We start from the raw sequence: 16,386 nt of genomic DNA on the forward strand, positions 1-16,386 counted from the left end.
CAGCGCGGCCCCGCTCCCTCCCCCGCCAGCAGGGGGCGCCCTCCCCGGAGGACACCTCCCTCCCCGAGCTCCGCCCGGTGCGCGCAGTCCTCCTGTCCCGCAGGGGGCGCTGCGAGCACGGGAGCCGACTCCGGTGCCGCTCTATCCGCTGACAACATCGGCCGGCGGCGCAAGATGGCGGAGGAGGCGGCTGTGTGCAGCTTCGTGTTCAAGAAACGGGGCCTGGCGGCGGGCAGGGGCCGGAGAAAGCGGCCCAGCAGCGACCAGGAGCAGGGTGAGGGCTGTGGGGCTCAGGGGAGGGCGCTGGGGGCCGGGATGTAACGGTGCCCTGGGGAGGTGAGGAAGGGCCTGGTGCCCTCTCCGGTGTTCGTGTGGTGCGGGGGGATAACGGGGAAGTACTGGAAGTGCTAGAGAGAGTGGAGAGGAGGCGACGAGGCTGGTGAGGGGCTGGAGCACAAGTGTGATGGGAGCGGCTGAGGGACCTGGGGGTTCAGCTGGAGAACAGGAGCTGAAGGGAGACCTTGTGATCTCTGAACTGCCTGAAAGGAGCTTGGAGCCAAGGGGGTCGGGCTCTGCTCCCCAGGAACAAGCGCCAGGAGCAGAGGAAACGGCCTCAAGTTGCACAGGGGAGGTTGAGGTTGGATGTGGGAACAATTTCTTCCCCAGAGGGCTGTGGGGCATTGGAACAGGCTGCCCAGGGCAGTGCTGGAGTCACCATCCCTGGAGGGGTTTAAAAGACGTTTAGATGGGGTTCTCAGGGACATGGGTTAGTGCTAGAGTTGGGTTATGGTTGATCCTGAGGGTCTCCTCCAATTGAAATGATCCTGCGGCTCCTCCTCGGGGGTTTCACCGGGCTCCCGCACCTTCCCCTGGGCGTCCCAGCCTGCAGGGGAAGCCGATGCCCATAGACCCTGCGCTTGGGTCGCAGCCCTGCCCCGAGCGCACCCTCACCCCTGGGCTTTACCCCTCAGAGAGCAGCGGCGAGGAGGGCAGCACAGTGGTGCGGAAGGAGCGGCGGCGGGACACCCCTAACCCCATGATCCAGAAGGTAGGGGAGCCGCAGCAGGCGCTGGTGCAGCCGCAGTGCCTGCCAGCTCAAGCTAGACATGGTGTTGGAGCTTCCCATCCTTCACAGCTGCTGTCTGCTTGCCCCCCAGACCAGGGGATGCATGAAGGAGAGGTCTGCGTACGCCGTGAGCAGCAGTGACGATGAGGAACCGTCAAAGGAGATTGGAGTCACTTACAAATCGACAAGGTCGGCGGTAAGGACAGGGCGAGGATGTGGTTCTGCGGTGTGAGGTCAGGAGAGACACACAGATCCTGTGCTTCATAGAGAGAATTTGCCTCTGGAAATGTGGGATCAGTCATTCCCGTTTTTTATGTATAGATACACCTCCCTGTCCCTTCTCTCTTAATAGACAAGCACCTTGTGTTAGGTTTATTCTCCTGATACCCCCTGCATCTAAAGGAGGCCATTTAAGGCTGGACTTTCCCTCTTAGAGTTGGGAATTAAAACCCCCAGATGCCACTGGAGTTGCCCAACATGGCACAAAATTTCTGGGAAATCATCTGGGAAGGGTTGGGTGCAGCTGAAATTGTTCTTCCCACTGGATTTTTCTCTTATCTCTCCTCTTGGTCCGGTGAAATTTTGCCTGTTAGTGTGAGCCTGGGCAGGACACAAGTAGGATTAAAAGCAGATATCAACACGTGCTCCAGACCCTATTTCCTTCTTGTCTGTGCCTCTGTATAGAATGGGAATCGTGCCTGACTTGACCCCACTCAAACCTCATCCAGGTTTTCTCTTCGCTGTTGTCACAAGTTGTTCTTGTTTTCCAGAAACCTGTTGGCCCAGAAGACATGGGAGCCACAGCAGTGTATGAACTGGACACGGAGAAGGAGAAGGATGCCCAGGCCATCTTTGAGCGCAGCCAGAAAATCCAGGAGGTGAGTCAGCCGTGCTCTGTGAGAGCCAGGGCTCTGCGGCAGGAGTGCGAGTGCTTGGCTCAGCCCCTTCTGCACACCAAGAAGTCTCTTCCTCCCTGGAAATCTGAGAAGCTAAGAGCGTAACTCGTGTAACTAGGGGAGCTTTCTGGCTTTATTGGTATCTTGGTGTTACGGAACGCAGGTCTGGGAAGGGAGGCTGGTGTCAGAGGGGTGAAAACTGATCTGTTGTGAAGCTTTCCTGATACTTAATCACCTTTTGTTTTTCCCTTTCCTAGGAGCTGAGAGGAAAGGAAGATGATAAAATTTACCGTGGTATTAACAACTACCAGAAGTACGTGAAGCCTAAGGACACATCGATGGGAAACGCCTCTTCGGGAATGGTCAGGTATGTTGGGATGAGCCTCCAAGAACTGGGACCACAGAGAAGGTCAGGCACCATTCCCAAAGGCACCCGTTTGGGCCTTGAATTTGGCTTTTGCGACCAGCTTCTTTGTGTCTTTACGAGTCCAGTGTTTGGTTCCGACCAGACCCCCAGGGGCTTTCTCCACCGCGGCTGCTCAGCCGGCCTGAACCTTGTCCCACCCTTTCAGAAAAGGACCCATCCGCGCTCCGGAGCACTTGCGGGCCACGGTGCGGTGGGACTACCAGCCTGACATCTGCAAGGACTACAAAGAAACTGGCTTCTGCGGCTTCGGAGGTGAGCGATTGTGTCTGCAGCTCAGTGCGTGCTGTGCCAGGTCTGCAAAGGGATCCAGTCCAGGTTGTGATCCTGTGTTTGTGATCCCAGGATGGGCTGTTACTGATTTACAGGCGCTTATTTGCAGAGCTGGTGCGTGATGCTTTTGCAGAGTTGGTTTATGTGACATTCTTGTTATTTGTGTCTTTCTGAGAGCTGATGGCGTCTAATCAGTGGTTTTAAGAGTGCTGGGAGGGACCCCCGGGCTGTTCCCACCCTCCCACAGGTATTCCGGCCGCTGAGGCCCTGTGAGGGGTGGGACTTGCTGTTTATTATCCCACTTCCCATGTGTGTGAACGCCGGAGCTGTTGCTGTGACACACACAGCATGATCCTCGCTACCTGTCAGCCCTGAGAGGGATCCTGTGCCCGCTGCAGGCTCAGGCGGGCGGGGAAGCAACTGGGTTTCGCCTTCCGGCCAGAGCTTCAGCTGCCCCTCAGTGCAATGTCCTGTTAACATTCCTAGCTGTTAATTCCTCTTTCTTTGTGCTGCTCAGACAGCTGCAAATTCCTCCACGACCGTTCGGACTACAAACATGGCTGGCAGATCGAACGGGAGCTGGATGAGGGCCGGTACGGAGTCAACGGTACGACATCCCTCTGCTCTCCCTTCCCCTGAGCTAACGGTGGGTGCAGGCACCAGGTCCTGCCTCTTATCGTGCCCCAAAGTGACCGTGATTTAGGGACCCAGGACCACAAAGAAGCAAACGAGTCCTTCGCCTTCTCTGTCGGCATGTGCCACGGGCTGGATGAGTATCAGACAGAAAGGATGCTTTTGTTCCAAAGCTGTGGAACTCCCTGCCGCAGGGGAACTTCAGGGGCCAGTAACCACTGACGGCACAGAGCAAATCCGCTGCTTTTAGAGAACCGCTGATGCCACCAGAGAGAATTATCTCCTCAGGTTCTTCATACAAGGGCAGCTCAGCTCCCAGCAGCAAGGTGTGGGGAGATGGGACTGTCTCCTACACCCAGATACCCAGGAGGTGGGACACCTTGATGCTCCCTCACATCGTTATTTCTCACTCGCAGCATCCGTAGCTGCGGCCCAAGTCCCATGAGTTGCTCATGAACCGCTGTGCAGTTGTTGGGTGAAGACAGTTCTCTGTTCTGTTGGAGCCAAAGAGGTGGCAGCTGGTTTGGAAGAAGATCTAAAAAATAGGAGGGGGGTTGGGGGATATGGCTCTTTATAGCAGCGAGTGGGCGAGGTAGAAGAGAACTTGCTGCTGTGAGATGAGCAACAAGCACAGTGGCTCATTAGGCCTAATTATATCTCAGTCCCACATGTGTTAGTGACATCAGCACCACCCAGATGCCAGAGCTTTATTGTTTCCAGCTGGGATTCAATCCCACCTGCTGTGCTCTCTGCACATTTAATATTTCATGCTCCATGCATGGGCTGCTCTGGCCGCCTCTGCGCTTGCTCCAGTCTGGTTAACTTTCTCCTCTGCAGATGATGAAAACTATGAGGTGAGCAGCGATGAGGAGGATATGCCTTTCAAATGCTTCATCTGCAGAAGTTCCTTCAAGAACCCCGTGGTCACCAAGTAAGTGGTGGTGTTGGCACGAGGCGCCACGTGGCTGCTGTTGATCAAGCCCGTAGTTGTTCACTGCCGGGCAAATATACAAACTCTGCCCATGGGCTGCTGGGGCCTTCTGGTGGGTGGGAAAAGTCTCCGATAACCAGAGAGTCTCATAACTGCAGCTGGAGCAGCTCCATGGATGGGATCTCAAGCCTTTATTTGAGCACCTTTCAGATTTACACAGATGCTGCCTCATTACATCGTCTTTCCCTTTAACCTTGAGATTCTGTGTTCGTGCCTTTGTTCCTTCGTGCTGTGCAGTGGCCTCTCTGTCCCCGTACAGGTGTAGGCACTACTTCTGCGAGAGTTGTGCCCTCCAACACTATCGCAAATCCCAGCGCTGCTACGTCTGTGACAAGCAAACCAACGGCGTCTTCAACCCGGCAAAAGGTAACGGGCCCCGGGAGGAGCGAGGGCTTTTAGTAGGAACACCCGAAGCGGCAAAGGCACCGGCTCCTGAGGCGCCTCCTTGGCGCTGGGCCTGGCCCTGAGCTCTTGGCTGTCAGAGCTTCATTTAGCGCCTGGAGACACCAAATCACAGCCTGGGTGGCTCCGTAGGCACAAAGTGAGCATCTGTGCCTGCCCAGATGGGGAACTCGGGGAGCGCGACTTCTGGGGAGGGCAAGATGTGCCGTGGGAGCGGAGGCAGCAGCTTGTCTGACGCTCTCGCTGGCAGCTGAGTAACACGCGCTGGATTCTGTGACTGTCACATCCGCTGCCCTGGGCTCAGCGCGCAGTGACAGCTCCCAGCTGAGGCTTTGTGCGGGCAAGTGGTTTTTTTTGCTGGGTGCCCTGGTTCTGGTAGAGATGGGCGTCACAGGACCTGGCGTTGGTGTGGGACAGTCCCTGCGCCCAGAGCCTCATCCTGCCCCTTCCTGTTTTTCAGAGCTCATGGCAAAATTGGAAAAACACAAAGCAGAGGAAGAGGAGGAAGAAGAGCAGCAGCACCCAGAGCAGGGGGAGGATCCGCAGTAGCAGAGCACTGTTTTGTATGTAGCTGAATAAAGGTTTTATGGGAGTAAAGAAAACAAACCTCACAGCAGTTGCCTTGGGGCCAGCAGCTACTCAGGTGTCCTGACTGTGCCAGACCCCTTGGCTGCTGCTCTGTGAAGGTAAGGTCAGACTCGAGGGTCGTGGCTGAGCCGGGCTCTGCTGCCACCAGGACAGCAGCACCTGGGGAAGGAGCTGTTGGAGCTCTGCATGTTCAGTCACTTCATCGTTTCTCTTTTTGACCAAGGTGCTGCTGTTTCACTCCTAAGTTCGTACTGATCCTGCTTGCTTCCTGCTGCTGTGTAAGCGTAAAACTCTAAGTTAAGTAAGTCCATAATCTTTGTGCATGGAAAGGGATGAGAAGTCCTAGCTTGCCTGAAGTTCATCCTTCACCCTAAAAATGCTAACTCGGGGAAAGCAGGCCAGAGTGCCGCAGTTACTGGTGATTTATTATCACTCAGTGTATTGCTTCCTGCCTGCTCTTGGTTCCTAGAATTCAAGAGGCTTAGAACTTCAGTGGCAACACTTGTATCACCCCTGTTTGGTGGGGAAACCCAGCTCCAAACCCAACAGCTGCACTATGTCACGCTCTACCAGCTTTCAGTTTCTACTGAGACTTTCAGAAAAGAGCAAGAGCAGTTGGTTGTAGCTTCTTGCTTTAGTTGAAGGAAATATGGTTTTGAAAAAAATGGAGGCAGTTACAACTAATAGCAGCTTTTTAAGTAAGGAAATGAGAGGAAATGTGCACAGCCAGCCTGTGGCCTTTGTGATCCGCTCCATCATCTTCCAGAAACAGCAGACTTAACAAACTTCAGAAATACTTTATTTGTTTTGGCAAAAAACTAGAGTAACAAACTTTATCTGGGTTCAAGTACAGTTTATAAACACAAGAGGGACCTGTTGCCAGCACCGCTACTCCCATCAGCCACCCCCAGGGCACTGACCAACGGGAAGTCCTCCAGCACCCACGGTCCTGGGAAGGGACAAACTAAAAGCCTTAAATACCACGGAACGGGGGGGTCACACAGCCAGGAGTCGAGGGGAGCCACGTGAGGAAAGCTGCTACCTGTCGTTCAGTCAGGGAAGGCAGAACAGTGACAGTAACGGAAGGCTCAACATCAATTCTGTACATGATGTTCAAAGAGGAGTCGTGAGCAAGAGGATTTAGCATCAAAGTCAAGTTACTTTTCCTCTGTGCCAGGGTAAATCACTGAGAACACGCTCTCTCCAGAACTGGAGAAACGCAGCGCTGCAGAGGGATGCCCGATGCAGTGAGTGTGCCTGGAATAACAGCAGGTTGTCTTCGACCTCCCATTTTCCATCACAAAGCAGTGGCTGAGTTTCAGAACATAATCCCTGTTTCCCCCACCCTCAAAAGATCCCCTGTGCCAGCAATCTGACAAGCTCTGAGAAAATGCCCAAAAGCTGAGAGCTGCCTGCCTCCCCTTAAGGCACCCTGGAAAGAGAAAGAACCAGAGGGGAGGGACGCGCAGCCTTCAGCTGTGATATGAGGAAGCCAGTGATTCTTAAAAAAAACATAAATAGAGACTAAACAGACTCGCTCAACCCATTCAAGTGATCTACCAGTGCTCAGCTGCAACAACTGGGGCTCTGGAATACTCCATGGTTCCCCAGGGTTGAGCCTTTCCCAGTTCAGCTCTGTCCATTTGTTTCCAGGCTCCTTCTTGAGTAAACAGATGGTTGAAGTTCCTTCCCAAGGACCTGTAAACTCTTCTGTGTGTAATTCATCACCTTTTATGAACAGGACCGATAAATTAGAATGTCCAAAAAGCTCATCCAGAACCAGGTATAGTCCCTGTTTTTTCTAGAATTCCCAGTCATCCACATCCAACTGCTCCAGGTTTGACACCAGCCCAAAAATCCCACTGGGATCCTGGGGCCGCGTTCCTTCAAAGCTGGTGATGGGGGTGACGGGGCGCAGGAGTTCGGGGAGCGCTTCGGACGCGCGGCGCTTGATCTGCACAGAAAGGAGAGAACTCGGCTGCTGAAACGCTTCCCCACAGCTGGCAGTCACAGATGTGCAGAACGACGTGTGGTTATAGGCAGAAGTTAAGAACACAGGATTATCCTCCCGCCCGCGCGGGGATGTGCGGGGCTTTTGCGCAGCATCTTGTAACAACAAAGCGTTTTGCAGCCTTTCTGGCAGCACACGGTTTCAGGGGCAGCAGAGCCTCTGCCTCGTACCATGCCAGGGCTGGAGCTGCCACGCAGCTGTAAGTGAGGCACAGGTCACGTCCGGCTCGTCTCACTAAGGACCAGTACTCACCAGCAGATTTACCAAAGCTGCGCTACAATTAGTCACCAAACTAACTCGATCCTTTCAGATCACAGAAAATTCAGCAATTTGACATTTCCACCCTCTGATTCGGTGACACAGCAGGACAGCAAAACTACAGAAAAGCCCTGTTCTTTATCTGCAGATTAAATGAGTTCCTTACCTGCTTGAAGAAGGGATGATTAAGCAGAGTGCCTGCGCTTGGCCTGTAGAAGGGAGTTAGAATAAAGTAAGCACACAAGAAACGCATCCGTGTTTAAAGTCAGTGCTGGTGGAAGAAAGAAAAGACCAGGGTCCTTTCTGGCTCTCTCATGTCTCAGCTACACGTCAGCTCCCTTTTGCAACCAGTGGTGCTGTTCATTGTGTTCACCTGATGTTTTATGTGAGCAGTTCAGCCTTCTGTGCAAGTTACCTACTTACACACCCAGCATTTGGTCAAGAGAGTTTCTGCACAGTGGGGTGTGCTAGAGAGGTCTGGCATGGCTACAGACCACCTTACACTCACTACAGAGCAGTTTGTGATCGTGTCCTATCGTTATTCTCTGCTGACACTCGCTGTGACGGGAACCGGGTAAACAGTCTCACAGGGACCAAAAAGTCGAGTTGGTCAGTTTATTTTCCTAACACGTAGCAACTCTGCCCCACTTGCAAAGTAATTATTAAAGTGCTCTTATGGAAAGTGTTCAAAGTGTTAACAACAAATACTTTTGGAAAGAAAATGCTGGCTTTCTCAGTTCAGTGTGCCCTGGAATAGTGCAGGTGTGTGAAAAGCAGGTACCGTGTGGCTTTACCTGAAGTCGGGGTTCCGCTGGAGGCACTGCTCTACAAAGTTGTGGAAGTAGGTGGAGAAGGTGCGAAGATAAGGGTGCAGGGTCGGCTCTCCGTTGGCCGCTCTCACGTTGCTGATAGCCATGCTCTCTCCTACCCCGTAATTAGCACTTGAGCGGGAGGTTTTCATAGTCAGCTCGTCGGCGGGAATCGTGGTGGTGTCCAACAGGCAGGGAACGGTCCCGTTCAGCTTTTCCAAGAGCATCTGGAAGAGAAGGGGCACCAACATCACGCACAGAAAAAGATTAGACAGTTATCTCGGTGGATTTCTAATGTCCTCAGAATTTGGATGTGATCATTCTGACACTAAAGGTTCAACACAGAAGTGCTGCAATTCTATGTTTTTCCAATAAGAAGGGAATTCAGGCAGGCACAGCACCCTTCTGTCTTTGCAACCCAGTGCAGCAAGGCCGGACTATGTGCCAGGCTCAGGATGAGCAAGGACCAGCTTTGCAGCCTTACCTGAGTAGAAGGCATGTCTTTAAATGGTACGTGGCCGTTCGCCAGCTCGCAGGCTGTTATCCCCACGCTGTAAATGTCAGATTTTGCATCGTAACCCTGGAGATTCTAGAAGGAAAAGAAAAATTAAGCCTTGTGGACTCTCATGTTACGGAACACGGGCAATGCCCATAATCCGATATGCAGAAGAGCAAACCCAAATTCTGCCCCTGTGCCTGCCCCCAATCTCCTTCCCTCCAGCCTCTCCCCTTCCTTGCATTCGCACACCTCCCTCTGGAGGGAGAGACAATGTTGTCACATAGGCTTCTCAGCAACTGTCCCTTTGGACAGAAACACAGGTTTCCCCTTTCCAGGGGTCACTGCTTTTAAGACAAAAAGGATAGAAAAAAAGATAGAGCTCATCCCAAGAAAAAGTAACCCTGTGGCTTTTGTTGTTCCCCCCCCACATACCATAAAAACTCAAAATTATACAGAGATACCGCAGTTATTTTTTTTAAACATACCTGCTGCAAGACTTCAGGACTGAGCCAAGGCAGGACTTTGATGCTGTATTTGGGGAAGTCGTGAACAACTTTGAGTCGCTGCCCATGGTTGATCATACTTAGGTTACTTCGCAGGCCAGAGAGGTACACCTTCCCGTCCACAGAGATCAGGATGTGGCTGGCTTTGACACTCCTGGAAGATAAACCAGTAAAATAGCAGCAGCATCCCCAGAAGACTGTTCGTGCAGAAGAGCACTGCGAAGGATTTGAGGCAGGCTGGATTTCTTTTACACTACAGATAATAAAAGCAGGGATCACTAATAGCTTTGAACTTTCAGCATCTGAAATTTACTCTCACAAGAGAAGGTTTATCAGAGAAGAGAAAAAAAATATGCTAAGGGGTGAAGAGACTGATTTAGAAAGAGATAAAGAGCAGTTGTAGTGAGCACCTATGGAAAGGGTAACGCCTGCCCTACTGGACAGATCAATACACAGATCAACACTTGATCAGTCGCGATTCCTAAGGACCATCCTGAATGCTGCGCAAAACCACTTCCATAAACATTAAAGATTCTGTTCACTTTGCAGGTTCCCAAATAATGTTTTTCTGGCAAGGATAAACACAGGACTAAAGTTCTGGACCCAGAACCTTCAACAGTAACAGGGCAAACCCCCCGTGCCACTGTCAGTCTCAATCTGAAGACTATCAGTAGTATCTGAACAAAGCCTTAATGAGTTGGCTGGTGAACATGAGCTGCAGTTGTGATTTTAGATACACAGTGAGCTTTGGGATAAGTTTGTTCCACAGTGACACTGACACACACTTTAGTAAGATCAATGATTTAATTTTCTGTGAGTATCAAACTGACTTGATGAGAAATATTTCCAACAGAAGGAAATGGATTGTCTTTTATTTTCAAAATACCTGTGTACGTAGCCCATGTGGTGGATGTAGTCAAGTGCTTTCAACACGCCTTGGAGGATATATGCAATCGCCAATTCACTCATCCCATCCATAAAATGGGTACAGATCAAATCTTTTGCAGAACCTAAAAAGAAACAACACACCTCTGAGCCAGTCAGAAAAAACCCCACCAAAGATACTTCATGTCTGAAACCTCATTTCACAGAATATGATGGTCAGACAACAGCATTCCCTCCCCACCTACCATAGGCCATGAAGGACGTCACCACCCATAGCTCATTGTCAGCTATGAACGTTGCTTTGTATGGCACGATGTTAGGGTGGTTGAAGAGCTTGGAAACATGAAGTTCCCCCTAAAATAATAATAATTAAAAGAAGATATGTTGATACAATGTGGTAAATGCAGAAGTATGGATATAGTATTGACAAGCACTGCTCTTGCTGCCTGTCCTCTCCTAAGCTTGTATTACGGTATTAGGGGATTCATGTTACCTGCAGGAACGTCACCATTTCATTCGTGCAGGCCTCCAGGTTCACTCTTCTGACTGTCACGTACTCCCCTGTGGGTTTATACCTGGCCAGGTTCACAACCATCAAGTCTTCAAAGCCTCTGCCTAAACGGAAAGACATTAAAGCTTCAGCAATATTTCTGGAACTCCAGTCCTTGACCCTTAAATAACCTTTACATTCATTTACTCAAACTATTTTTGGCCTTGTGAAAAGGAGTAATCGTTCCATCAGACACCACCTTCCCTGGCACGTATCCCATCGAGAGAAATCCTCCTAGCCAGAAGCATTCTCCTGTCCTTCAAGTTCAGAAAGGAGGTAGAAATAAAATCACACCTCTTTCAGCTGAAAGCCTTTAGGATTAGCATCTCATTTTTTATCCAAGGGATTTTAAAATCAAAGAGGACAGGCAACTAATGTCAAAAATAAGCAATCAATCAAGAAAAAGCCAAGAAATCTGCAGAAGTTATGTTCTTTGCAAAGCAGTGCAGTAGTAGTTTTACCTATAATAGTGAGCAACTCATAACAGCTGCTGTCCGGTAGGAAGTTGCTCATGGTGTCCCTTTTAGGGGAAGACGCTATCGACTCGGAGCTCGCCTCATTTGTCTGGGGGAAAAACAACAAGTCAGGTCAAAAGAAATAGCACATGCTAGAAAAATCATCTGCTGCTTATATTATCATCATACACTGCAAAATAATAAGACAGTACTGAATAGAGAAGAGAGAATTTAATTGCTGTTAACATAATTTTAAATAGTTATTTATCAATTGAAATTCAGGAGATGCCTCATTTCAGAAGATCCAGACATCTGTGTTTCAAAACATGGAACTGTAACAGGTAGGTTCTTAACTGCTGTAAGCTAGAATGTCTTTAGGAATATTTGGATAAAGCCAATTACTATTCACCTTCCATTAATCACAAATTTGTGTGCCCCCATGCTGTTGCCAAAGGGGAGTTTTGTCTAGAGCCCTTTTCTCTGCCCCGTGGTGCTCAGCGTTCCTGAGGCTTCTGCTTTTCTGCTGCTCAGCTCTGCTAAGACCAGCGTGGCTGGAGCTGCTTCGCTGAACGGTACAAGTGATGAACCAACTTAGCCAAGATATGAGTATCGGACACACATGAAAAGAGAAGCTCACATGAAAGCAAAAACTGAACTGCAAAGCATTAGTGCTTACAGAAAAAAAAAAGAGAAATAAAAATAAAAGACCCCAGAGCACGCAGGGAAGCAGCACTCCCTTCGCTATAGCTGACATCCAGCCATCTGCTTTATTTACATACATAGAAACCTTCCCAAGCAGGATTTTACAGAAGACAAACTTCAACGTTCTTGCACGTTCCAACTCCCTCAAATTTCCAAAGTCACAACAAGAGCATCCTAATGGGGAACCAAACTTATCTGGTGTCTAAGACCACATTTAGTTATCTCGAATTTCCAGCACATTAACTCCTCCTGACATTTGCAACTCCAGCTCATTTCTTCCACCTCATTCTTCATCAACTGCAAGCGCCCTTTATCAGACCTTTTCTCACGGTACACGAAGCAGAAAAGGCTTGTGATTTTCCTGGAGTGATGGCAAATACTCCCTTTTGCAGCACTGAAAGATGGAAATGCCGCAGCGATAACTGAAAAACAAGGAACATGCTGTTCTACGCTCAGTCCAGGGTAAATGTAGTGCAATGAGCACAGACATTAATTTGCCATAAATTACCTTTAGGCCCCTAAATATACTTTGGGAGTTGTCGGTTCCACCTTTCAACTGACTTTGACCAGCACACATTTTACCTCTCTCTGCCTTCTTTAAAACAGATACATTTTTCAGTTAAGGGAAAAAGCAAAACTTAGGATTTGTGACTAGTGTTGTCGTACAATTTCAGCTCAAACAACTCCAGCGCAGCAGCTCAGTCCTGTTTCAGGATAACTAAGCCCTGACATCCCAGCAGTCCCCAATCCTTCTTGTTTCTATTCCTAACCCAGCGCTGTTGCTTGGCTGAGAACAGGCACCACCTTTCCTTTCAAACTTCTGGTAAAGACGCCTGTCAATTCTGACTTCGATTGTATCATTCATGACTTTTTTCCAGCAATTTCACAGTCCTGTCAACAGCAAGATTGCCAGGAGAGAGACACAGGCAGATGGAAACCTCTGAAGCAGAAAGGCACCACCAAGGAAATGAAAGCAGCGTTATGGAGCAATGACAGCTGGTGAAACACTCAGCAACATGTAAGTGGTTTGCTTTATTAAAGTCCACTCCAGATACAGCATAAGCCAAAAAAACAGATGCAAACAAAAAAAAAAAAATCTTATTAATAGTGTAGGCTGTTTCAACAGTAATGGAAAACTACTCTAAATTCCCTTTTTAAAAGTCTTGCAGCACATCAGAGGTTGTCACTCACCTCTCTTCATGTTAGCAGTGACCAGTAACTGAGAGTTAATGAAAAGGAGCTCTACCAGAGGTTTATCAACATCGTACAAGAGTTTAAAACAAAAAGTTCAACAGAAATGTCATTTATGAAATACTGAACAAAAGCTCCTCAGTGGTTTCACACAGGACAACTTTTGGTGTATGGTCAAAAGCAGCTGCAAAATGAGTTTGTTTTGCGGCTTGTTGGTCTGATTTTGTGATAGGAAATTAAACTTTGAAAGGCAACTAGTGTCATAAATGCCATAAGAAGATCGGTTATGTGATGATAGCAAGGATCTGCATTTGCCAAATTGCGTTCATCTGAGTTAGGAAGAGGGAATATTGCTTTTGTTCTGCTGCCGTCCTCTCCACCTCCTCATTCCCTCACTCACTTTCAGCAGAAGCAACAAAAGTTTTCCTCCCATCCCTCTCCCCAAGTGATTGACCTTTCTCTGCAGCCCTGCTGGAAGAAGTAAGCTTTTATTTAGATGTAAAAATCAAAATGAAAGTCAGCAGTACCACTGCAGAGGGGACCAAACCCCAAGTGAATACTTTAACAAAAACCAAACAGATGCTGATCTCAGTTTGCTTCCTGTCCTTTATACAAAACATTCCATATATGTCTCATATTTTCAGCTTTGTTTGTGCCAGTGAATTACAGACACTGGCACAAAAATCAATTATAAGCAGCTTGAACTGACACAGTTATGATCAAATCACATTTAATTTGTGTTTGCAATTAGCTTCAACTAGAGCAACACCTGCACACAGAAATGTTTCAATATGGTGAGGGCAGGTGGGAAATCATTTGACAAATAGATTCTATCACAAGTTGTGTTATTCTACGAGCATTGTTCATTCCGATCCAGTGTGTTTATTCTAAAGGAGCGCTATAACAGATCAGCATCTCTGCAGAATCAGATCTAACTGATCTCAAAAAGGGAGACCCTTGATGCGTTGGGGGAAAGAGGGACGACAACACAAATACAAATCCCAGAGATGAAGGTGAAAGTTTTGACTCGTCACGTATTGTTTGAAAACCACACACCAAAATCTCCAGGGTGAAACCTGTTTCCACACTTGTAGAGCTAAATATAGAGATGAAATATATAACTGAGAGAAAAAGAAAAATCAAACTTCCACACGGAATAATAATCTCCATGCAATGAACCACAGCACCACAGCCTGCAAAAGCCACTTACTTTTCTCCGAGTGTCACCCGGAGGCTGCTCTGGAGTAAAGAAATTAATTGTTCACCATGTTGTGTTCAACAGAGACCCATTAAAAATATAGTTGGAAAACTGAGTAAATAACCCTGCATGATATTTTTTGATACCAAATATATACAATTTTTTTTAGATGTTTAATTTACACATAAGGTGGCAGCACTAAAAACAAATTGTAGTACAAGTATGGGAATTAAAGAGATTCAAATAGTGCTACTGTTCATATATGTAATGTGACTTTTTTTTCTTGTACCTCTAAACACATTTAAAAATGACACATCACTTAAATACAGAAGAAACTATCTAAAGTTTATTTAAAGTAGTGAAAATTCCTCCAGTCCACCTGGAAGCTCCAGACCTGGACATCTTTCCTACGCTCTGGTCACCTTCTATGTCCCTGATCAGGAATTCTGCATCCTAGTGGGCAGTTTTGCTCGTTACACTAATATAGAATATACAGAAATACAGAACGCACAGTCTGGAAATATAATAGTACTGCCGTCAACATAACACTGATTTCTAAATAACTTGCTAGATCTTGGATGCTTTCACATTAACTTTACACACTCAGCCAGCTTGAACGACCAGATCTGGTGCTGCAACCAGATTTATTCATTTATCTTACTGTTGAGATACGTATTTACAATCAAATTAATAGACCTTGCAGCTAAAATAAAACATTTCTGACAGCATCATCTAGTGAGAGGAAAAACTTACCTCCAAACAGTTCGAACTCTCTTAAGCCCTCAACAATGAACTTTTCAGACACCCACCGCTGAAAGACAAAATAAAAATCCCTCGGATAATTAGTTTTTTCATCTAGAGAGAAGGTTTTTTCCCCCCTTCCCCATGCAAAATCAGAACAGAAATATTTTTAAAGCTGTTGTTCTCATCCAGAATTCATGCTTAAAATTCAAAGCAAGCATTAGGTTGTGCAGGGAATTTTCATACCATTCTACTCAAGGAAAAAAAAAAACTATATATGCAGACATATCATAGAATATGCAATTTTAGGCTTGTAGAGAATTGATCATGAAGTTAGCATTAAACAATCACAAACACTCCATTATAATTTGTCTACTTGGTAAAACAACTGAAAAACCAGTTATTTTTAGTGCAAGGGAAGCCAGTCCTGGAAAGCACCACGGGGCCTTTAGGTGACACCAACTCAAAAATCCCATATAACGATGTAACTTTATGGCATTAAGAGTGTTTTCTCACACGAAAACTTCCTCCCTTTAAAATGCAACATTAAACAAAGCTGTTGTGCTTGGCTTTCCAAACTAAGCTTAAAAAAATGAACTGTTGATGCGACCCAGATGAGTCGATAACTCTTAAAGGGACAAAAAATTAGCATTACTGCACTTTTCCTTAATCAGAACACCCATTACAAACCTCTTGCACCACACACCGATGAGATATAGGTGTGCAAGCAATAAATACCTCAGCCCAGCTGTTTTGGGTTTGTTTTAATTAGCTCCTAGTTTGCACATCGATGCCCTTCCCTATAATTAACGCGTTTTAATGTGATTTCAGGTGCTTTCCAGGAGCCGGCCCTGCACAAGCGCAAGGCAGGTTCTACCGACGGCTGAGGGAAGCTGGAAGGTGTTCAACACTCACCCTAATCCGCTCGGGTTTACTTACAAGAAAAGACATGGAATCCGCGTTTGTTTTTACCTCACGCAGCTCGGGGGGAAAAAAAACGGGCAACCTGCAGGTAAAGAGCGGGTCACCCCGAGCCCCGCAGCGCGCAGCGCTCACCGCTCCGGCCCGCCCGGCAGCCCCGGGCCGGTGCGGCCCACGGGAGCGCGGTGGGCGGGAAATACCGACCCGGCCCCTCGGGGCCCCCCAGGGCTGCGAGCTCCCACCCCCCGGGCCCCTCACCCGCCGCTCGGGCTGCGGCCGCCGCTTACCGGCTGCGGACACTGCGTCTGACGTCAGCGCGCCGTCACGTGACGCGGGCGCTCGGCCGGTCGCGCTGTGACGCCGGCTGTGAGGTGGGAAGCGGGAGGCGCC

At 48.3% G+C, this 16,386-nt stretch overlaps 2 protein-coding genes across 10 annotated transcripts; one reads left to right on the plus strand and one right to left on the minus strand.

Annotated features, from left to right (window-relative positions):
* The first annotated feature begins 119 nt into the window (after positions 1-119).
* Positions 120-16,048, plus strand: LOC136111687 (E3 ubiquitin-protein ligase RNF113A-like). 4 transcript variants are annotated; one of them, XR_011742197.1, is made up of 12 exons: positions 120-274; positions 972-1,048; positions 1,158-1,262; positions 1,837-1,944; positions 2,220-2,329; positions 2,535-2,641; positions 3,177-3,266; positions 4,130-4,223; positions 4,543-4,649; positions 5,146-5,248; positions 12,824-12,963; positions 15,907-16,048. XR_011742197.1 is itself a non-coding variant. In XM_071818084.1 (11 exons), exons 1-10 carry the CDS (start codon positions 175-177, stop codon positions 5,232-5,234), a joined length of 987 nt encoding a protein of 328 aa, XP_071674185.1. In that variant the 5' UTR covers positions 120-174; the 3' UTR covers positions 5,235-5,248; positions 12,824-13,020. The 4 variants fall into 4 exon arrangements, 3 of the variants coding, with proteins under 3 accessions (XP_071674185.1, XP_071674186.1, XP_065712096.1); XM_071818084.1 differs by lacking the exon at positions 15,907-16,048 and having other exon boundaries at positions 12,824-13,020; XM_071818085.1 differs by lacking the exons at positions 12,824-12,963; positions 15,907-16,048 and adding an exon at positions 5,497-8,233.
* On the minus strand, positions 6,051-16,307 carry STRADA (STE20 related adaptor alpha). 6 transcript variants are annotated; one of them, XM_065856016.2, is made up of 13 exons: positions 16,284-16,307; positions 15,991-16,081; positions 15,088-15,145; positions 14,347-14,375; positions 11,250-11,352; positions 10,732-10,853; positions 10,484-10,592; positions 10,240-10,363; positions 9,336-9,507; positions 8,836-8,940; positions 8,337-8,578; positions 7,709-7,751; positions 6,051-7,227 (listed from the first exon to the last, which is right to left on the minus strand). In XM_065856016.2, exons 2-13 carry the CDS (start codon positions 16,024-16,026, stop codon positions 7,075-7,077), a joined length of 1,296 nt encoding a protein of 431 aa, XP_065712088.1. In that variant the 5' UTR covers positions 16,027-16,081; positions 16,284-16,307; the 3' UTR covers positions 6,051-7,074. The 6 variants fall into 6 exon arrangements, with proteins under 6 accessions (XP_065712088.1, XP_065712092.1, XP_065712090.1 ...); XM_065856020.2 differs by having other exon boundaries at positions 16,015-16,081; positions 16,284-16,298; XM_065856018.2 differs by having other exon boundaries at positions 16,255-16,289.
* Between the last annotated feature and the right edge of the window lie 79 nt (positions 16,308-16,386).

Source organism: Patagioenas fasciata, chromosome 22, assembly GCF_037038585.1.
Source record: "Patagioenas fasciata isolate bPatFas1 chromosome 22, bPatFas1.hap1, whole genome shotgun sequence".
NCBI classification, from domain to species: Eukaryota; Metazoa; Chordata; class Aves; order Columbiformes; family Columbidae; genus Patagioenas; species Patagioenas fasciata.

What these genes read in the sequence shown, in the direction of transcription:
- LOC136111687 (XM_071818084.1), top strand. Translation starts at nt 175, where the DNA reads ATGGCGGAGGAGGCGGCTGTGTGCAGCTTCGTGTTCAAGAAACGGGGC. An exon ending in GCAGCCAGAAAATCCAGGAG is followed by an intron (nt 1,945 to 2,219) that starts GTGAGTCAGCCG and finishes TCCCTTTCCTAG; the next exon opens with GAGCTGAGAGGAAAGGAAGA. An exon ending in AAGAACCCCGTGGTCACCAA is followed by an intron (nt 4,224 to 4,542) that starts GTAAGTGGTGGT and finishes GTCCCCGTACAG; the next exon opens with GTGTAGGCACTACTTCTGCG.
- STRADA (XM_065856016.2), bottom strand. Translation starts at nt 16,026, where the DNA reads ATGTCTTTTCTTGTAAGTAAACCCGAGCGGATTAGG. An exon ending in CGGGTGACACTCGGAGAAAA is followed by an intron (nt 11,353 to 14,346) that starts GTAAGTGGCTTT and finishes TTTTTCCCCCAG; the next exon opens with ACAAATGAGGCGAGCTCCGA. An exon ending in CAGCGGAACCCCGACTTCAG is followed by an intron (nt 7,752 to 8,336) that starts GTAAAGCCACAC and finishes TCCCTTCTACAG; the next exon opens with GCCAAGCGCAGGCACTCTGC.